Source organism: Rhineura floridana, chromosome 2 (assembly GCF_030035675.1).
Source record: "Rhineura floridana isolate rRhiFlo1 chromosome 2, rRhiFlo1.hap2, whole genome shotgun sequence".
Classification (NCBI taxonomy): domain Eukaryota; kingdom Metazoa; phylum Chordata; class Lepidosauria; order Squamata; family Rhineuridae; genus Rhineura; species Rhineura floridana.
The window spans coordinates 145,943,031-145,965,910 of NC_084481.1; the positions used below are offsets into that span (position 1 = coordinate 145,943,031).

The 22,880-nt window shown below is 43.5% G+C and overlaps 1 protein-coding gene and 1 non-coding gene across 9 annotated transcripts in view; both read left to right on the forward strand.

Moving 5' to 3' along the window:
* Positions 1–22,880, forward strand: part of PRR5L (proline rich 5 like) — a 101,883-nt gene that overhangs the window by 68,169 nt on the left and 10,834 nt on the right. For all 8 annotated transcript variants that reach the window (XM_061610804.1, XM_061610797.1, XM_061610800.1 and 5 more), the window contains 2 exons: positions 1,464–1,604; positions 7,045–7,171. In XM_061610804.1, coding sequence (XP_061466788.1) covers positions 1,464–1,604; positions 7,045–7,171 — 268 coding nt within the window. The remainder of the gene's footprint in view (positions 1–1,463; positions 1,605–7,044; positions 7,172–22,880) is intronic.
* On the forward strand, positions 17,326–17,490 carry LOC133378627 (U1 spliceosomal RNA). The gene has a single exon (XR_009761071.1). It is a non-coding gene; the product is annotated as a U1 spliceosomal RNA (small nuclear RNA).

Sequence of the window (22,880 nt, forward strand, 5' to 3'; positions counted from 1 at the left end):
CTTCATGTTCAGAGGCAGTACGCTTCTAAATATCAGTTGCTGGAAACAGCAACTCAGGTCCTGTTTGCAGGCTTCCCTTGGGCATCTGGTTGGCTGCTGTGATTGCTGTTGTTATTTATTTTATGTATTGATTTATTCCATTTATATCCCTCCCTTTCTTCCAGTAGGAGCTCAGGGCGGCAAACAAAAGCACTAAAAACACTTTAACACATCATAAAAACAGCCCTTAAAATATATTAAAACAAAACAACCATTAAAAACATATTAAAACAAAACAACTTTGAAAACATTTAAAGAAAAGCTTTAAAAACATCTATTTTTTAAAAAAGAAGGTTTAAAAACATTAAAAAGCAATTCCCACACAGATGCAGACTGGGATAAGGTCTCTACTTAAAAGGCTTGTGGAAAGAGGAAGGTCTTCAGTAGGTGCAGAAAAGATAACAGAGATGGTGCCTGTCTAATATTTAAGGGGAGGGAATTCCAAAGGGTAGGTGCCACTGCACTAACAGTAGTTGTCGCAAACCAATGGGTCCAGGGTGGGCTTTTCAGGAGTAGTTGGATCACCGCCTCTTTCATAGTGGCTGGAACCACTCCCTCCTGCAATGATGCATTGACCACACCCTGGATCCACTCGGCTGACCCCCCTCGGCAAACTTTAATAAGCCAAGAAGGGCAAGGGTTGAGAGGACACATTGCTGGCCGCACCTTGTCCATGGCATCAGGCCACGTCAACTGAAACCGTTCCCAAGAAGTTGCAGCATATGTTGCACTGGACACCTCATTGGGGACTGCAGTAGATGTGGATGGGGCATCAAGACTGCTACAGAGGCGAGCAACTTTACCCTCAAAGTGCCTTGCAAACAATTCACATTGGGTCTCCGAACGGTCTAAAATTCCATTTCCTGGAGTTGATGTCAACAGACCAACATTTACCTAGCTTTTACCCGAGGTCTCAGGGTGGGTTACAATAATTTTAAAACACATCATTAAAACAGTTAAAAACAACCTAAACAGGATGCTGGACTAGATGAGCCTTTGGCCTGACCCAGCAGGCTCTTATGCTCTTTAACCCCATTAACAAATTAAGTGAAGGATTTTCATGGGGCTAAAACTCACCTGTGAGCCTTTTGTTGAAATGTTGGGAATAGAATAATTTGCCTATGTAGGAAGTGTTCCTGCCCCCAGATTCTTTCACCAGTGGCTGTAAATATATCTCCATCTACATGCCCAGCTTACAGTTCCTCAGGCGGGCCACACAACTGTTTTTTTTCCCAGTTGTAACCACTCATATGCTACCTTAAGTTCCTTGTCATCCCTGGTTGCCTAGTTCTTATGTGGCATGAATTAACCCAGGGCATTATTTACAGCTGTTGTGGAGTTTGTGGCTGTCTGCAAATAGAGTTAAATGTATCCCAGTGCCAATGGCTGCTATTTCCCCCATTGTTTTCTCTGTCTGTGTACAGGGCCAAGAACTGACAATTCGCCAGATTGCCTTGCTCGGCTTCCGAGATTTGGTCTTATTAAGAGTGAATTTGGATGAGATCCTTCCTCGGGTCCAAACCAATCTCCCACCTTCCATTGTCCAGATGCTACTGATTTTACAGGTGGGAGTGATCAGTTTCCAGACCAACTATCCTACGTGCCTTATTTAGTGACTGATGAATAGGTGGAAATGCCTGTGCACTTGAAGAAACAGGAGAACTTTTGCAGACCAGAAAGATGCAACTGAGCAATTGTTATGGAAGGCTGTGATCCTAATCCTACTTACCTGGGAGTAGGCTCCATTGAATTCAGTAGGATTTACTTTTGAGTAGACATGGTTAAATTGCGCTGTAAGTCTGGGTACATAGTTTAGTAAAGGGGTATCACTAAGCAGATTTTGCCTTTGACCTGGACCCACAAATTTCCCTATATTCCCTACATTATAAGCTACCTTCCTCCTCAATGTCCTGTCTTGTAGGATAAAGTTCCATGTCTGATACTTTTTCATGCATCTGATGAAGCAGGCTGTGCCTCTCAAACACTTATGCTGCAGTATAGTTGCTAGTCTTTATGTACCAGTCGTGTTCCCTACTCCAACCTAGTAGTAAGACTATCTAGCACTTCTTCAGTATCTTATTTCTCAGGTTTACAACATCCATTTCAACCTCACTAGCAAGTGTTTTAATCCAATTTGGGGCAGCTGCTGGAAAAGCTTGGCCCGCTCTATTTGTCCTGTCTTTAAGAGTTTTTATAGTACAGGTTTACCTTGGGGGCAACTGCTAATTCTCCCCACTATTAGCCCATTGGATAGGATTAGTCTTCTGGGATGCTCTATTAAATTACATTTGATTACATTCAGTTGATTAACGTGCCGGGGCATTCTCAGTAGTGGGTCCTTTTTACCTAGAAAAGCCTACCTTAGCCTGACCCGGCAGAGTTACTGAAAGGCCTTAAGTATTTTAGAACTTCTATGAAGGGTTGCCTTAAGCTTTTCAACTTCTCGAGCCCCAGTAGTACAGCACTGTAATATATTTTAAATGGTCTGTCAGTAGGGTTGCCAGGTCGGAACCATCCAAAAACCTGAGAAAATGGGGGCGGGCCCTAGTGACGTCAGGGGGCGGGCCCTAGTGACGTCAGGGGGCGGGCCCTAGTGACGTCAGGGGGGGCCCTAGTGACGTCAGGGGGCGGGCCCTAGTGACGTCAGGGGGCGGGCCCTAGTGACATCAGGGGGCGGGCCCTAGTGACGTCAGGGGGCGGGCCCTAGTGATGTCAGGGGGCGGGCCCTAGTGACATCATGAAGCATGATACATTGTATCAACCACGCTTGCGTGCAGCATACCATTCAAAAAAAAATTCTGATTGGAAATTAAAATAGAAATCTTACCTAAAAGAGGTCCAGCTGAAGTGACAAGGTCATTCCTTGTCACCATCTTAGGGAGTATGGATGGAAAATGGAAATGGAATGCCTTCAAGTCGATCCCAACTTTTGGTGACCCTATGAATAGGGTTTTCATGGTAAGAGGTATTCAGAGGTGGTTTACCATTGCCTTCCTCTGACTTTGGACACATATACTTTGGACACATAATGAGAAGACATGATTCATTAGAAAAGACAATAATACTGGGGAAAACAGAAGGGCGTAGAAAAAGAGGAAGACCAAACAAGAGATGGATTGATTCCATAAAGGAAGCCACAGACCTGAACTTGCAAGATCTGAACAGGGTGGTTTATGACAGATGCTATTGGGGTCGCTGATTCATAGGGTCACCATCAGTTGAAATTGACTTGAAGGCACATTAACAACAACAACTGAATTAAAGATACAAAAAAGGAAAGTGGAAGGTGTTTTATTTTATTTTTTACAGCCTGGAGAAGTGGTAAGAGGTAAAGTCAGGAATGAATGCATTTTTTTAATGAACAAGATAGCATGTTGAACTATCTTGTAAAAATGAACTAAGAGTGCTTGCAGCAGCTATGCTAATGCAGAGTGAGCCAGTTGTTATCTGCATGGTGCTATGAAGTCAGTTGTATGTTAACTGTATGCTCATGCAACAGATGGTATAGCACAGTGGGGAGGAGAGCCTGGCTGGGAGTCCAGAGTCTATGAGTTCAAATCCCCACTTGTGTCTCCTGGATGTCAAGGGCCAGCTAAAGATCACCCCCACAGTGAGTGGCTCAGGGATTATGTGCCCTGCCACCTGTGGGCAAGGTGCATAGTCGCAAGGAGCCGTTTCCCCCAGCTGGCAGTTGCGGACAAGGAAGGGACTGGCTTGTGCAGCTGTGGCAAGCTGAGCAGGCCCTAGCCAGGTGGGGAGTACTAGCCTTAGATGGTAAACCGCCTCTGAATACCGCTTACCATGAAATCCCTATTCATAGGGTAGCCATAAGTCGGAATCGACTTGAAGGCAGTCCATTTCCATTTCCATGCATATAATTAAACAGATGCAGTCAAGTTTTTGGACTTTATTGTGATTGCTGGCCAAGCAGGATAGGGCTCATGGGAGTTTTAGTACAATATCTGGAGGATGCTACTTTGGCTGCCTTTGGGATAATAGATGGCAGCCGTAAGTCTGAAATGGTGTTTGGAATTCTGTAGAGACCAGCCAGTACACATTATGTCATAAGGCCAATTCTTAACCATTTGGCTGTGGCAGTTACCTGAAATTGCTCTTTCGTGGGCTCTCACAAACACCACCAAGCTTTTCTTTTAAAACAGACCAGCTTGTTTAAGTACATACAAAGAATAAAAAAGGAAGTCAACTGACAAGAACAAGACACTTTTTTTCTAAGCAAAATTGATCAAAGAAAAAAAGTATGCTTGTGTGTGTGCCTGTGCGTTTGTGTGTAACACACACACACACACACTTACATGTAGCATAGAATCACAGAGCTAGAAGGGGCCTTTTAGTCCTTCTAGTCTAAGCCCCTGCTGGAAGTCCAAAACCCAGAACAAGATCAGGTCTGTTCCCTTAAATTGCCACATTAGAGACTTAATGAGACAACGAGTCAGTTTATTGGGAACTTTCCCACAACACGGTGACCATATGCTTAGATCTGATAGACCTGAAGCAGCTGACAATTTAGGGCAGACTTCCCCAGCTTGGTGCCCTCCAGATGTTAGCTGGTGGCAGCTGTATGCCCAAAGATATCTGGAAGGCACCAGGTTGGGGAAGGCTGCTTTGGGGAGATGGGAAATGTGCAGAAAAATGGAACAATGGCACACATTCCTATTTGTTGTCATTTCAATCTCACTCCCACATCCTGTCAAGAAAAGAAAATTACATGATGATTCTGTCCGTTTCCAGCAGTGCAATTATCCAGAGGAAATAGTAAGAAACTGAGGATTAGGGCCAAACTCTCTTTCTCTCTCCAGCCTCTCTTTCTTTCTCTCTCTCCAGCATCTCTCTCTCTCTCCAGCATCTCTCTCTTTCTCTCTCTCTCTTTCTCCAGCATCGCTCTCTTTCTCTCTCTCTTTCTCCAGCATCGCTCTCTCTCTCTCTCTCTCCAGCATCTCTCTCTCTCTCCAGCATCTCTCTCTTTCTCTCTCTCTCTCAGCATCGCTCTTTCTCTCTCTCCAGCATCTCTCTTTCTCTCTCTCCAGCATCTCTCTTTCTCTCTCTCTCTCAGCATCGCTCTCTTTCTCCAGCATCTCTCTCTCAGCATCGCTCTTTCTCCAGCATCGCTCTCTTTCTCTCTCTCTCTCTCTCTCTCTCCAGCATCTCTCTCTCTCTCTCTCAGCATCGCTCTCTTTCTCCAGCATCTCTCTCTCAACATCGCTCTCTTTCTCTCTCTCTCTTTCTCCAGCATCGCTCTCTTTCTCCAGCATCGCTCTCTTTCTCCAGCATTGCTCTCTTTCTCCAGCATCTATCTCTTTCTCTCTCTCTCTCTCTCTCTCTCCAGCATCTCTCTCTTTCTCTCTCTCTCTTTCTCCAGCATCGCTCTCTCTCTCTCTCTCTCCAGCATCTCTCTCTTTCTCTCTCTCTCTCAGCATCACTCTCTTTCTCCAGCATCGCTCTCTTTCTCTCTCTCTCCAGCATCTCTCTCTTTCTCTCTCTCTCTCAGCATCGCTCTCTTTCTCCAGCATCGCTCTCTTTCTCTCTCTCTCTCTCTCTCTCTCCAGCATCTCTCTCTTTCTCTCTCTCTTTCTCTCTCTCTCTCAGCATCTCTCTCTTTCTCCAGCATCTCTCTCTCAACATCGCTCTCTTTCTCTCTCTCTCTCTCTTTCTCCAGCATCGCTCTCTTTCTCCAGCATCGCTCTCTTTCTCCAGCATCTCTCTCTTTCTCCAGCCTCTCTCTCTTTCTCCAGCCTCTCTCTCTTTCTCCAGCCTCTCTCTCTTTCTCCAGCCTCTCTCTCTTTCTCTCTCCAGCATCTCTCTCTCTTTCTCCAGCCTCTCTCTCTTTCTCCAGCCTCTCTCTCTTTCTCCAGCCTCTCTCTCTTTCTCCAGCCTCTCTCTCTTTATCTCTCTTTCTCCAGCCTCTCTCTCTTTCTCCAGCCTCTCTCTCTTTCTCTCTCTCTCTCCAGCCTGCTACCCACAGCAGCAGTGGATGCCGGATGGGGCCAGCTCCTTCTTAGCCCCGAGGACGCCCGGCCGCTTCACCCCTCGTGCTGTGGGCGCCGCTGGGCGGCAGCGGCCGCGATGCGCTCCCCAGCCAGAGACGCTGCGGCCGCCGCCGCCACCACCGCCGCCACCACTGCCAAGCTCCATCGCGGCCACTCCCGCCCAGCGGCGCCCACAGCAGGAGGGAGAATGACAGCGCCGCGCTCGCCCGACTGGCCTTTTAAGCAGCGCCCGCCTCGCGTGCCCAGGGCCAGCCCCTCGTTGCCGCTCCCGCCCGCCCCTGTCCAAGACAGGCTGCTGCCTGGGAAGACAGAGCCCGGCCCCGGCGGCACCAGCTCTCCCTGCCTCAATGACAAAGGGCGGGAAGGCGGCCAATGAAAAGCCGGAGATCATCCAGTTTAAGCAAAGTATTGCCGGAGGCCGGAGATGGCCCCTTTTTCCCTGAAACTCCGGCCAAAATCCGGAGACCTGGCAACCCTATCTGTCAGACATCTCTCCTGCTAAGAGTGAACTCATGTACTTAGTGCCAGCAGTATTGGAGCCAAAGTGGGGTCACTGAGAAACAAGTGGGAAGTAAAGGTAACATTGGGAGAACCCTGAGGTTTGCAGAAATACAAAAACCCTTAAGCCCCCAGCCAAAAATACGGAGCCCAAAATGGGGTGAGCATGTTCAGGAGCCACAGGCTGCTGACTATCCATTAAACAGAAAACCAGTATATGGGGGAATAGAATGGCCTTCTTGAGCCTCTAACAGTTTATAGTGTCTTGAGGAGGGCATGGCTGGCTGGCTGGAACCCTGAACACAACCTGCATTTTGTTGCAGGTTACATATGTGGTCAATAGTTACATACTAGGCTCTTTTTTCTTAATTTCCATCATTTTTTAGAAAAATTGCAAAATTATATTTATTCTGAAGCTAGTGTAAAGGAAATGCATATGTTCATATCCATATCTGAGGAATGCATTTAAGTGTGTGTGTATGTGTGTTTTGTGTTGTTACAGGGAGTGCATGAACCTACAGGTCCCAGTAAGGCCTTCATGCAATTGGAGGAGCTTGTTAAACTCGTGGTCTCCCCGTACCTTGGTTTGTGTGAAGAACACTGCTTCCCAGGCAGTACCTGTGCCCTGGGTAAGATGCATCATGTTGCAACACCATTCCAGTTTTTTCAAGGCCCTGCTTCTGAACAGTGTCAGACAATAGTTTGTTTCAGAGTGTTGAAGGCTGTACAATCGGTACCCAAAATGTATTTTCACAACTCAGTGCTGCCTCTGTATTGTTAACAAAATTCTGCAAAGCATATTTGACCAGAGACAACATAGTATGACAAAAGAAATGTACACCAAGAGTGATACCTCTCACATACCATTGCAACTCTCTTGGGGGAAAAAAAACTATTGTCTGTCAGCAGCCAGAATGGTCTAATCAATATGCAGCTTTGTGCAAGTAAGAGATTAGAGAATGAAAACTTAAATCATCCCTGAGTAGATACTAATCAATGCAGCCTTAAACATAATTTGTTTGTATGCAAACAGACTCAGTTTCTTTTTCTAGAGACTTAATTTGAGTGATATGAGAATTCACTATTCACAACCTGCTTATGCAGGTGTTTAAAATCTGATTTTTCAAAAGAAACATATCGGAAAAGGTCTTACCAAGCATTACCTAATTCTAGCATCTAAATTATTTAGTTTCTTTCCTTTCCTCTGGCCTGCAAGGGAACTTACCTAGCTTCCATTGTCAGATCCCTGTTGCCAGATGCTCTGCCTGATCACTAGCAGGGCCGGCTCCAGGCATGCGGGGACCCTTGGGCGTCAGCTTGCCCTGGCCCCCCGGTGGGTGGGTGGGTGTGCGTACGCGGCCCCCCTGGCCACCCCCCACGGCCCCCCTACCTGTCTAGTCTTTACCATTGCCCTTAATGAAGATGGCAGCCGCGGTTTCCCTAAGGGGAATGAAGCCTCCTCCGCCATCTTTGTTGATGGTACACATGCGTGCTACGCGTGCACATCTCTGCCATCAAATAAGATGGCAGCAGCAGCTTCAGTACCTTAGGGAAGCTGCGGCCGCCATCTTCATTAAGGGCAATGCTAAAAAGCCGGCTGACAGGTAAGTGGGAGGCATGGGGGGGGCGCGGATCGCAGAAGGGGAGCGGAGGGCCCCTCAGGAGCTCCTGTAGCTCCGGGGCCCTCAGGCCAGTGCCCAACCTGGTCGCCCTTTAGAACCGGCCCTGATAGGGTAGCTGATGTGCATACTTTTATGCACCATTATCACATCCCCTCTTTACTCATCTTTTATTCTAAAACAAATAGCCCCAAATGTTGTATTCTTTCCTCACAGGGAAGTTGCTTCGAGCTCCTGATCATTTTGTTTTCCCTTTTCTGCACTCTCAGCCCAACTGTGTTCAATAAAACTTACTTCTTACTTGTTTAGGATTGCAGCCCTAATGTTGCTTTTAAATGTGGCCCTAGAGTGGCAAAGGGGGAAGACGTAGAGATTCTCTGCAGCAGCACTGTCTTTGTGGAGACGAGGGGAAAGAAACAGATTGGGTTGGGAGAAATTGGCAAGTATTATAGAAACTTGCTTGTACATGGGATTCAACGTACTCATCTAATGATTGGTCTAATGTACCTTGTGTAGGCATCATGGGTATGATGTCCTGAGTCAATTTCTGTTAGTCTAAATTGAGACTGTACTGCATCCTTCTTTGCCCACTCTAGTAGATATTGCTTCCTTGAGACACTTTCTCCCACTTCTGGGTGTTGCCTGAATTGGTTATGGTAGAAGCTCCTGTCTGGATGATGATGATGATGATTTATTTATTCAATTTGTATGCCACTTTTCAGCACAAATGAGCTCAAAGCGGTTCACAACACAAAAGAAAAAATGCATAATATTACAATAACAGTGGATGTAGATACACAGTTCCATCCTTAACTTGAAAGGAAAGCCTGCTGAGTTTAATGCTGGGATAGCTAACATGCTTCTCTCCAGAACTTGCTGGACTACAGCTCCCATCATTCCTGACCATTGGCCATACTGTCTGGGAGCTGATGTATGTTGTAGTCCAACAACAGCTGGAGGCCACCACATTGGCTATCTTTGATTTAAAAGGACTTGCTTCTGAATAAAGAAGTTTACATTTGATACATCGTTGTTACCTTTGTCACCTTTTGGTTCTGCCTTAAGCCTTTGTTAAGAGCTATAGGTCTGAGACACATGGGCTGAATCTCTACAGATTATCAGTTTGTAGGACACACCACCTTTCTGGAGCTTGCTGCCTAACTCAAAAAAATATATGGTGGTATCACCATATTTGATTACAGCTTCTTAGATTTTACACAGGAGATATATGCCTCAAGTAAATTAGACGTACTTCTTCCAGTACAAACATAATCACTGCATAGCTTGCTGTTCATAAGTAATAAAATCATGACCCTTCTCCCACAGAAGGAAAATGATACAGAGTGTACATGATGCTGAAATTGTTTGCTTGAAAGGCAGCCATGTGACTCTTGTGAAACTTCCCTGCTATCTTCTTGTTCACCAATAAAACAAGGGATTGGTGTCATACAGCACAGTTTTATGTACTCTGTGGCCTTGAAAGGACTGTAGATTCAAAACAAATCACATTTGCCTTCCATTTAGAGTTATGTCCCCTTTTCATCATGCATATAGGTTAATACGCAAAGCACTGTTAGAGATTCTGTACCGGGGTGGTTTTCTGGGATTGGGTCGATGTTGCAGCCATGACTGAGGATTACTGTAATAAATAAATTGTGGCCTACAGATTTTTATTTTAATGGACTCAAAAAATGATCAGCACTGGATTTATTGATAAGAATATTTATAAAATGGCAGCTCATTTTTTAAAAAAACATGGCATTATAAAATAAAATCATTAAAACATCAGCTCTTAAGATCATAAAATATAGAACAAATGGCTAACACAAAATCAAATTAACTATCTAAAAATACTTTGAGAAACAAACACTTTCAACAGGCATCAATATGTCAGAATTGCAGGTGGCTGTGTGATTTCAGTAGGAGCAGTATTCTAAATTACTATGCTAGACATGATTCACTAGAAAAGACAATAATGCTGGGAAAAACAGAAGGGAGTAGAAAAAGAGGAAGGCCAAACAAGCGATGGATTGATTCCACAAAGGCAGCCACAGACCTGAACTTACAAGATCTGAGCAGGGTGGTTCATGACAGATGCTCTTGGAGGTCGCTGATTCATAGGGTCACCATAAGTCGTAATCGACCTGAAGGTACTTATAACACACAAGCTTTAGTTCGCATCGAAATGAAATTAATATGTTAACTGTGAATGGATTACAAAGTAATCAAAATGTAAGTCACTTTGAGTCACTTTTATGATAAAAGCAGCCAATAAATGTAATGACTAATAATAAAAAGGCTAAATGAGCCAACATGGGTTTTGTGGTTTTTCAGTTTGCAATCAAAATTTGCGGGTAGAAAACTTGTGATGGGTTAAGGGCTTTTCCCCATGTTAATGGACTGTAAAAGCTTCATACAGAGACAAAGTGACAACAGAGCTAGGCAAAGTCTCCCACGCCACATTTCACTGGCTTTTTAAGGCACTAATTAGACACTTGTATGGTTGCTGCTGACCACTGTTTTCCTTCTCCCCCATCTTCCTGGTAACAGCTTCTAAAAGAAATGTGTGTGATGTGCCTTCATTGTGTTTAGCATTTCTTCACTCCCCACAAGCAGCAGCCAAAGAACTGAAGCGGCTGTGTGGAAATGCTGAATATGAAGACACCTCATGTATTTTCTAGATGTTGCACATCCTTAGGTCCTCAAAGCCCCCATCAGGGTTGCTGTTTCTTTGACTTCAGCCACATCCCAGACAGCAGAATTAAACAATATCTCCACCTATTGGCAGTTTGAAGAAGAAAAAATATCCAGTACACTTTTAGTGGGTGCAAAATAACTCAGTGTATTTTGAATGAAAGTATCAGAATCTGATGGTGTTGTGTAAATTGTTCAACACCTCAGTCCCTGATGATCAAGCTATTTTGAATAAGGCAGCTGCAGGCTGCAACCATCAAATATATTGCGTTTACTTGAGTCTCAACACTTGGAGGAACAAGGAAAGCTGGTGCTGAAGGCCAATGTATTTCTCACTTGATTGACGGTCTCCAGTAGTTGCTAAAGGGCCACACTGAGGAAACCTTTGGTAGTCTTCTGGGCCTGGACTCGAAGCCCCAGCCATTCCTCTTCTGGTGGGCATCTTTGGAGCACTCAGCAGGCTTTTGTTAAACTTTTGGCAAGAGAGTTGCTTGGTTTGTTCCCCAGGTCCAACACCAACTTCATTTTGCCCCCTCTCCTGCCTTTTTGTCTGCATGAAAAAAGCTGTTGGCTTCCAGCTTTTATAATCAGCTGATATTTTCTTAATTTCTCCTTCCTTCCACTCAACAATTTTTCTGTGCCCCATTCCCTGTTATCATTTTTGAACGGATGTTTTATGACTGAGTTATTCATGAACTCTTTGCAAAAGCATTTTTGTTTTCTTGCTCTTGCAGCTCCTCTCTGCCTTTTATCTTGCTCACATAATGTTTGATGCTTCCACTATTCTTCTTGTGATCTTGTGTGAGTTGAGGCTCCTATAGTGCTCATGTGTGAATGATTACTTTTGGACAAATGATTTGTGGAAATGAACTGGCAGCTGAACGTGGAAGCCCAAATGTTGAATCAGTTTATTTTTTCTATATCATTCTTCAGCTCTGCTTCTTTCTTTCATTTGTAGTTCTTTTGCTTGTGTCATCTTACTAACCTCAACATTAAGTTAATTCTTTCAAAAATTCATTCACATCTTAGGCTAACTGCATGGAAGTGGCTTTGCATTGCTGGCTATCTCCATGTTGTCACTTGTCTAGTTTTGCATGGCTCACCATATGGATTAGCACCTTCCTTCAAGCCAATATCTAAATGGCCCAGGAAGAAACAGTCTGGTGTAGAGTTTTGGGACTGACAGGGATGGGAAACCTGGGGCCCTCCAGATGTTGTTGGACTCTAATTCCCACCATCATTGATGATTGGCCATGGGAGTTAAGAGTTCAGCATCATCTGGAGAGCCAGGGGTTCCTTATCCTGGCATTAGGCAAAGTGAAGCTAGGGCGGCAGCAACAGCTCCTGGCTGTTCTCCTGAACCCCTCTGCCATTTCCCTCTGTTGCCATATGGCCTGTCGTGAACCCCTAATCTGCCTGAGGTGCAGTGGAGGAAGCTTTTCAGTCACTGGTGTGGAAGTAAGGTTTAACTGGCATTCTAGTTGGTTTCTGTTCATGAAAGGGGAGAGGGGCACCTTCTTGTCCTTTGCCTCACATCAAAATGTCTTGAGCCAGCCCTGGGGACTAAATGTTACTCAGGTGACATTAGTCTTATGCAACAGCAAAAGTGACTAACTTAAATGAGCTTGATAATACAGGCACCATCTAAGCTGAAAGCTGTTGGTCTTAGCATGATTCCGTGAGACACTAGGGTCAGAAGCTGTGCTGTGGTCCTAAGGTGCAGCCTCCTATCTTTCATTCCTTATCTTCTTGACTGAACCTCTCTCTCTCTCTCTCTCGTTGCTTCAGTCAGCATGCAGCAATTTGTTGAGCTGTCTGGCTATGGCAGAAGAAGATTATGGGTGGCTTGTCATAGTAGTACAGGGCTGTGGAACAAAGCCTGCAATGTTTTGCTTTCTCTTTGCTCAATTGCTTCCATTTGGCCATTATTGGATTTTGGAATGCATCACCTTCAAGATACACTTTTCCAGCTGCTTTTTATTGTTGCTGCTCCAAATTGGAAGGGACTGTTGGAGGCAATGAGTTGAGACCTGAAAAACGAGAAGGCATTTCAAAATCTAATTTTGAAAAGTGGAATCATATGCTGGCTAGCAGAAAGCATCTATCTGGATGTCTCCTCCTCTCATCTGATTGCAAGAAATAAACCCAGCCATTTAAATAAACTTTGGCCCGGAAGACCTGAACAGCATTGAGGAACCTGTGTTTTCTAAGTTGGAACCTTCTCTATCAAAGTCCAGAGTTTCTAATATCTTGTTTTTCATAAGCTTCCTCAATTCCTGCTTGACCACAGTGGTCCATGCATTGTTAACCTCAAGGTTGCAGCTCTGTGTCTGGCTACCCTTGAGATTAGACCAGAACTTGAAGCTGGTGCACAGGTTCTGGTATTAACATATAGGGCGGGCCCCAATACAGCTGGGGACCAGGTTACTTGGGAGACCGCCTTATTCCTTATATACCCAATTGGTCATTGTGGCCTGCAGGAGAAAAATATAAGTCTGCAGGAGAGTTTCTCCTTAAAGTCCAAAAAAATATCAAAAGCCTGCTCCATGGTAACTTAGAGGAGGACTTTTAGTATGGCTGCCCCTGTTCTGTGCAATACCATTCCTGTCCAGATATGACAGGCGCCCAGTATCTAAACTTTCTGGAAACAATTGAAAACATTTTGTTCCAACAAGTTTTCCCAGCTGGATCCTGCCATGGGTGCCCATTTTGTACAGTTTTTTTCTGTTTGGTTTTTAAAATCTGTTTTTTGTTTGTGTTTAACTCTTTTTATAGTTCTTATATTTTGTACATTGCCTTGAGATATATACGTGGTAGGCAATTAATAAACACCAACAACAACAATAAATTCCACTGTAACAAATAGCCTGATTCCATGAGCTGGTCTGCTGAGTGTCTAAGTACTGTGTGAGAAGCACTTGCTACTAAGGGCCAAGATACACATTACATTATTCACATTTTTAGAAAAGTGTGCTTTTGACTACTTTTATTTTGAAGTTAAAACTGCTGTGCAGGGGTCTGACCTGGACCAGGGCCCAAGTTGTTTCCTGCTGACAAATGCACCTTCCGTGGTTGCTGTTGGTTCCTGATGCATGTTTGCAGTGAGCAGTACTTCAGAGACAAATTGCAATGGAGGGGGGAATTTAAAAGGAAAACCAGCATGGGCTCCCAATCTAAACCAGGAGTGCGCACAGGATTGAGGCTTCTTGTGGCTGCGTTAGAATTTAAAAGTACCTAGCTTTCACATTCTTTTTTTAAAATGTGATTTAATGTGTAGCTTGGCCCTAAGACTTAGTCTTAGTATATTAATCCCTGCCCCACTCCATACTGCTGCTGTATTCCAGAGGGGACCGATGAGCAGAGGGCAGATCTTTCTTGCCCAGATGTTCAGTATCCTTTGGCAGGGATGGGAGAACCTGTGATGGCCTCCAGATGTTGTTGGACTCTATCAGCCCCAGGCACCATGGCACATGATCAGGGATGCTGGGAGCTGTGATCATAACTCAGTGGTAGAGCATCTGCTCAGCACACAGAAGGTCCCAGGTTCAATCCCTGGCATTTCCTGGTAGGGTTGGAAGAGATCCTGCTCTGAATTCCTGGAGAGTCCCTGTCAGTCAGTGTAGACGGTTCTGAGCAAGATGGACTCAATGGTTTGATTCAGTATAAGGCAGCTTCCTAGGTCCCTACACCAACAGTATCTGGAAGGCCACAGGTTCCCCTTCTCAGCCTTATAGGCTTTTGTTTGTTTGTTTTTTTACCATAAATGGAGCAAGACCATGGATTAGGTATGTCCCATCCCTATCTATAGTAGTTAAAAGCAGGGGAGGTGGCTTTTTGCAGTGCTTGGCTCACACTTTAGCATCAGCAGAGCAGGTTGCTAGTTTTGCTTTTGCGTGCCTGAGGTGTACTTCACTCCATGTCTTCAGGCAGTTAGAGCTATTCATCTGTTACTTCTCATCGCAATGATTCCACCCCTGCCCTCCACCCTATTATTTCAGCCAGTGATAAGTAATTGCTAAAATGCAGCCTTCCCCGTGATGGAATGCAGAAATCTGCTGCTCCAGCAGTGCCCCATAACGATTTCTTAGCACGGACAATGAAGGCAATATTAATTTTCAGGTAAAAGCCTGGGAGGGAAAGAAATGCACAGTACAGTGACAACTGAAGGGATATCTTGCCCTTGTATCTCAAAAATAGACTGCATTCCAGACAATGCTACTATCAACTTTATGCGGCTTTTAACCTACCGGGGGAGAGCTTTTGTGTGGGAGAGAAGGCAAAGGCACAGCGTAGTAGACTTTAAAAAAAATGTTTTCACGGCATCAGTATTGATGCTGAAAATCAAAGTCTCGGTAGAGTCTCACTTCATAACCCTTAATAGAGATGGGCAAGCTTTCTCCCATGCTCAGTCTGAATCAAGACCAGCAATTACAAGCAACAGTGGAGATCACTCAGAAAGTAATTGCTACCACCCCCAAATTCTGCCATGAGTTCCTAACCCCCCTTAGTCAGTGGCTGCAGCTCTGGTAACTGCTCCATATCTGTCTTTTTCTCCTGCTGCCACCCCTGGGATAGAGAGGGAGGGATGCTGGAATTTCTCTGTGTGTTCCCCACCCAGAGCTTGGAGCACTGGAAAATATAGTTGGACGTTTTCCAGTGTTCCAGACACTGGGAGTGTGGAGCTGGGGGGTGGGAAGAGACTTCTTTTCAATCCTGCTGCTGCCAGTGTTGGAGAAGCAGTAGCCAATGATGGCGCATTAGCCAGGTGGGAGGTCTTCTCTGGCTCAGATTAAAATCTAACCTGGAAAAAAAACATGTGTGTGTGTTATGCTCACTTCATTTTTAAGGCAATCGTTGCAAGTTGCTGATACTCTTAGTCTGAGATGAGGAGTGGCCAAGTTCAGTGATCTCTGCAACCCAGGACTAGGGAACCTGTGCCCGTCAGAAGTTGCTAGATTCCCAACTCCCATCCACCCCAGCCAGCATGGCCTGTAGTCAGGGATGATGGGAGTTGTAGTCAAGCAACATCTGGAGGGCCACAGGTTAGCCACCTCTGCAGTATTATATCAAATTTTGCCCATTAACAGACAAGTATAAAATTACTTAAGAGGGTCTGAAGTATATTGGAGGCTGCACATTGTAAGGAAACTTGGGTACAGGGGGATGTGATGTTACTGAGTTTTAAATGGATGTTTATGTTACGTTGTTTATAGTGTTTGAGTGAATGGGTCAGGGAATGAGTATTTGCATACGAGGAGGAGGAGTTTATATATATATAACATAAGAAGAGGCTTGCTGGATCAAACCAAAGACCTAATAATTCATCCAACATCCAGCTTCCCACTGTGGCCAACCAGGTGCGGGACATGAGGGCAATAGTTATCTCCCACATTTTTCACCAGCAACTGATAATTCAGGGTCATATTGCTTCTGAACCATATATAAAAAGAGTGAGAATACATAGGGATTTGAGAGGGATAGGGCTTAGTGTCCAAGACAGGATCTGGTTTAGGGACAGATAGAGTCAGTGTAGAATTAGGTTCACGCCCCATTGAATTCAATGGGACTTACTTCTGAGTTAGGACTGCACTATAAAACAGTGAAAAGAGCAGAACAGTAATTTAGAAGCCTTGCTAAAATAGAAACATTTAAATCCAACTCTCAAACATAATTTAATGAAGGGACTTCACAAATGTGATGGTGGGGAATTTCAAAGATGAGGCATCACCACTGAAAAGGCCCTCCCTTGAAATCCTCAAGAGCTATATTTGAGCTTTTAATAGTAATGAGCTTGGCCTGACTTAAATAAAAGGAGCTGAGTGTATGGATGCATAGGGAAACAACTTGTTCATCATTTTCCCCAAATGACTTATGCTTAAATCCAATGGTGTCTGTGTGTGAGAGGAAAGGGCTTCTGCTTGCACAACAGGCCTTCCCCTTTCTTTCTTCCCAGGCACCCCCAATATCTGCTCTGGATGAATGATGAACCCTCCAGAGCAGATATTGGAGGAGCTACAATTGAGAAGGTGAAGTCCAATTGCATGAGCGAAAGGCTGTGTACACAATGATGGATTTCACCCTACCTAAACAGGCAAGTAGTAATATTTTAAAATATAAATATATCTTTATGCCACATTACTGTTGGATACTATGCCCTGCAGTCTGTTGGTGATCTTAGTATAGCTTATTACTTCACCAAACAGTGTATGTGAAATACATTGTTACATTGAAAAAAAATCAATTAGGATTTTGCTGGAAGGAACTGTGTTTGGGAATCTATTTTGGTGCAAAACCCCACTGATGTAATGTTTTTCATATGTAGTCATTGGTTACAGGAAAAAAACATTACAGCAACCATAAGAGTGCTTACTTAAGATTGTTTAGACGAATTCATGGGGGACAAGGCTAACAATGGCATGAAGAATATAGTCATCGTGGCTATATTATCTCCAGTATCAGAGGCTTTATTTATACTTACCTGCAAGGGAGATACCTTGATCCTGAAGGAGGTTTTCCCAGGTGAGGCTCATCCATTGCACTCTGGGTGTGCTGACCTCTGCAATTTCCTCAAATGTGGGAAACTCAACTGCATAAAATGAGATTTGTTTATTCTTTCGCTTTTCAGCTAAGGTGATCGAGAGGGTTGTGGTGCAGCAATTGCAAGTACTCTTGGGTGAAATGGATTATCCTGACCTATTCCAGTCTGGGTTCAGGCCTGATTATGGGACTGAATCGGCCTTGGTCGCCCTGATGGATGACCTTTATCGGGAGAAGGACAGGGGGAGTGCGACCCAGCTTTTGATACTATTGACCATGGTATCCTTCTGGGATGACTTGGTGAGATGGGTATCAGAGGCAATGTTTTATAGTGGTTCCAATCCTATCTCCAGGATTGTTTTCAGATAATAACATTGGGTGATTGTATTTTGGCCCCCTGGCAATTGTGCTGTGGGGTGCTGCAGGGTACCATCCTGTCCCCAGTGCTGTTTAACATCTATATGAAGCCCTTGGGAGTGGTCATCAGGTGATTTGGGGCAAGGTGTCAGCAGTACGCTGATGATACCCAGCTCTGTTTCTCTGTAATATCTGAATCGGGAGAGGCCGTCAAGCCCTGGACCAGTGCCTGGACTCAGTGGTGCGTTGGATGAGGGCTAATAAACTGAGTCTGAATGCTAGCAAGATGGAGGTGATGTGGGTTGGTGGTTCCCAAGTTTGGATAATTGGACAGTTGCCTGCTTTGGATGGGGTCGTACTCCCTCTGAAAGAGCAGGTTCATAGTTTGGGGGGTGCTCCTGGATCCATCTTTGTCGGTAGTGGGCCAGGTGACCTCAGTGGCTAGGAGTGCCTTTTACCAGATTTGTCTGATAAGACAGCCAAGTAGTTTCTGGACTGGGATAGCCTGACCACTGTTGTCCATGTGCTGGTAATCTCCAGGCTGGATTACTGTAATGCGCTGTATGTGGGGCTGTCCTTGAGGTTGGTCTGGAAGCTGTGGCTGATGCAAAATGAGGTGGCGTGACTGCTCACTGTGGCAGGGTATCGCCAACATGTTACCCCACTGCTGAAAGAATTGCACTGGCTGCCCATTAGCAACCGGGCCAAGTTCTAGGTGCTGGTTTTGGTGTACAAAACCCTAAGCAGCTTGGGACCAGGATATCTGAAAGATAGTCTTACCCCTTATATACCTAGTCAGTCACTGCTCTTTGCAGGTGAAGGTCTCCTGCAGATAACATCCTATCAGGAGGTCCATTCCACACAACATAGGATGTGGACCTTCAGTATTGTGGCACCAACACTTTGGAATTTCCTCCCCTGAAATATGAAGTTGTTTTTAAAGTTGTTGTATTTTTAAAGAAGTTTTGTTTTAATATGTTTTAAAGTCTCTTTGTTTTTAAAATTCTTTAAAGTGCTTTTAGTGTTTTTGTTTGCCGCCCTGGGCTCCTTCTGGGAGGAATGTGGAATAGAAATTTAACAAAATAAATAAATAAATAAAGGCTCCCAGAGTGGCTTATAAGTCACTGCCCTCAGGCGTCTAATCTAAAAAAGACACAAGAAAGGAAAATGGATTGGGAGGGAAGAGGAAACAAGCAAACTTGAGTACAAGGACCAGCTGGAGTGGAAAGGTTCCAATAGAGGAGGTGTCAAAATGTATCCTACAACCCTTTTGTTCTGTCCCCTGCTGTAGCCTGTCTGCTGCCAGGGGAATGGTGCCCCTCTAAATACCAGCTTCTGGGGATCTTAATGGGAGACTGCTATAATGCTCCTGTCCTCCTTGTAGTGTTTGACTAACCAAGGTGGGAGACAGGATGCTGGACTAGATAGGTGTTTTGGTCTGATCCAGGCAGGCTCTTCCTATGTTCTTTATGCTATAAGTTGGAATGAGGCTTTTAAGAAATCTGTACAGTTCAGACACTGATGTCATAATTTGACTCAATTTCATGTTCAAATTTACAAAAGTTAATTTTAATTTCAAATTTTCAAATATGCAAATTTTCAAATATCCCCTCCCCCCAGTCCCCCAGGAAATGTATTGAAGAAAATGTTTCTTGGGTGACTGCAACTAGTACTGCTAACATGCTTAGGTGCATCCTAAGTGTTCTGGTCTGACTGGGACAAACTTTTCCCAGCTTATTAAACTGGTTTATGAAGCCAGGAAGTATCAGGGTTGACATCCTGGTTTAATTTCTGTTAATAAAACAGAATAAGCCAGGCTCTGTTCCTGGCTTATATGGGTTTAACTGACATTAAGCCAGAGTTTCCCAGTTTAGATGTAACAGAAAACTCTGGCTTATTAACAAACCAGGAATGAAGTGCTGAAGCAAGCACACAAAAGGACAGGTGAGGGAGGAGTGCTGGCCCTAGTTCTTGTCCTGGCTCCATAAATCATGGTTTAGTGTTTCCCATCATTATCAAATATTTTCTGTCAAAATTTAGAAAGCATAATTTGGAGGACTAGTTTATTCAATGCTCTTTAACATCCCTTTGTACTTAAAACTAGGGTGATAGTTGAGAGAATAATGGAATATTACTTTGAAATTGGGCTGAGCTTTGTTGTTGTCATTATGTGCCTTCAAGTCGATCACGACTTATGGCGATTCTATGAATCAGCAACCTCCAAGAGCATCTGTTATGAACCACCCTGTTCAGATCTTGTAAGTTCAGGTCTGTGGCTTCCTTTATGGAATCAATCCATCTCTTGTTTGGCCTTCCTCTTTTTCTACTCCCTTCTGTTTTTCCCAGCGTTATTATCTTTTCTAATGAATCATATCTTCTCATGATGTGTCCAAAGTATGATAACCTCAGTTTCAGCATTTTAGCTTCTAGTGATAGTTCTGGTTTAATTTGCTCTAACACCCAATTATTTGTCATTTTCTCAGTCCATGCTATGCACAAAGCTCTCCTCCAACACCACATTTCAAATGAGTTCATTTTTCTCTTATCTGCTTTTTTCACTGTCCAACTTTCACATCCATACATAGAGATCGGGAATACCATGGTTTGAATGATCCTGACTTTAGTGTTCAGTGATATATCTTTGCATTTGAGGACCTTTTCTTGTTCTCTCATAGCTGCTATCGCCAGTCCTAGCCTTCTTCTGATTTCTTGACTATTGCCTCCATTTGGGTTAAGAACTGTGCCAAGGTACTGATAATCCTTGACAAGTTCAATGTCCTCATTGTCAACTTTAAAGTTACATAAATCTTTGTCATTACTTTAGTCTTCTTGACATTCAACTGTAGTCCTGCTTTTGTGCTTTCTTCTTCAACTTTCCTCAGCATTTGTTTCAAATCATTACTAGTTTCTGCTAGTAGTATGGTATCGTCTGCATATCTTAAATTATTGATATTTCTCCCTCCAGTTTTAACATCTCCTTCATCTTGGTCCAATCCCGCTTACCATATGATATGTTCTGCATATAGATTAAACAAATAGGTTGATAAAATACACCCCTGTCTCACACCTTTTGCGATTGGGAACCAATAGTTTTCTCCATATTCTGTCCTTACAGTAGCCTCTTGTCAGAGTATAGGTTGCACATCAGGACAATCAGATGCTGTGGCACCCCATTTCTTTTAAGTATTCCATAGTTTTTCATGATCTACGCAATCAAAGGCTTTGCTGTAAAGCACAGGGTGATTTCCTTTTGAAATTCCTTACTCCGTTCCATTATCCAACGTGTGTTTGAGATATGATCTCTGGTGCCTCTTCCTTTTCTAAATCCAGCTTGGACATGTAGCATTTCTCGCTCCATATATGGTAAGAGCCTTTGTTGTAGAATCTTGAGCATTACTTTATTGCATGGGATATTAAGGAAAAAGTCCATTACCGTATATTCCGGCGTATAAGACAACTGGGCGTATAAGACGACCCCCCAACTTTCCCAGTTAAAATATAGAGTTTGGGATATACTCGCCGTATAAGACTACCCCTGCTTATGACATGCAGGTACTTAGCAGGAAAACTGTCACTTATAAACTTATAAATATTAATATTTGGATTGTCCAGTTGTTTTGTTTTTGTGCCTAGGAATTACCACCAAAAACTGGGGAAAGATGTGAGAAATCTTTTTTTTAAAAGCAACATTAAATGCCTAGACTCTAGTTTCCAACACTATGGAGTATTTATTGATTGATTAAGAGAATTTATATCCTGCCCTTTTGCTGTTAAAAACAGAGCTCAGCACAGCCTACAAATATAGTAAAAACAATAAAAATACACAATCAGAGAAAAACAAGCCAAAATGTTAGGAAAAGGAGTCTTTCACACCACATGCTCAGTTCTAAATACTGTTGCAGCAAGTTTTACAAGTTCCTCCAGTATTCCACTGGTGCAGGCACTCAGACATTCAAAGTACTGTATGTTTCTTAGGTTTTATAAAAGCAGAGCTTTGCTTAACTCAAAATTTCTTCTCCCTTTGATAACCACATCTACACAGGTTCCACCTCCATACTCAAAATGAAACTGAGCCTGGAAGTGTACAACAACCCCACACATACCTTGCTAATTCGATTATCAATGCCAGGATGTCTGTCTTATCAACTACTCTCCTGCTCCCCCCCCCCCCACACACACCGGGCATCATGAAAGACCCAGTCCTGGGCTCAGAAAGAAAATAAATATCTGGTCCTCTTCAAAGTATTGATAAGCCTCTTGTTTTAATTGAAATAATAATTATAAATTCTTGTTCTTATCACTAATGGGAGTTAATTATCTTGCATATGCTGCTGTTGCTTCTATGGCTGTAACGGAGTGAGGTTAAAGATAAGTGAAATGCAAATAGGAAAAAAAATACAGAAGGCAGTAACACTTTCCTAAATGTAATACCATACCAACCACAACAAGATTCCTATAAGGCAAAAAACTAAGCATCTCACAACCAGTCAGGATTCCTAACCAAAAACCAAAAATACGATAAATGAAGAAATATTTATATAAGCATAACTATCAAATATATTTATTATTTACACAAACTGTAAAGATATTTATAGTGCAATCCTAAATTTATTTATTCAGAAGCAAGTCCCAGCGTATTCAATGGGGCTTACTCAAACAGGGACAGAACTGCGACCTCAAGTGATAAGCAACTTCATTCACACAACCCAAAATTCCGAATCATGCCACTTTACACTGTTTTGCAACTGTTTATACTTGTTTTTATGGTTATTGGATTTTAAATGGCTTTATTTCTTGTGAGCTGCCTTGGTTTCCAACCCTACCTCACAGGGGTGTTGGAAAGACTCCATACACACACGCACACACTGCAGATGTATAAATACATACAGCCCATATAATAGTTTATTGTCAAACCAATTGGTCATTGCAGAAAAATCAGTATTAGTTTTTTAAAAATCAGTATTAGTTTCCTACAGAATAAAAACTGCAATACCTAAGTAAGCCCTGCCTACTTGCTTTAAAATAGGACTGGGGGGGGCAGAAAGAGAACACAAACACAATTCTTTTTTACATTCACTCCAAAGTCCCATTGATTTTCAGCACATTCATAATCATGTCTACTCAAAAGTAA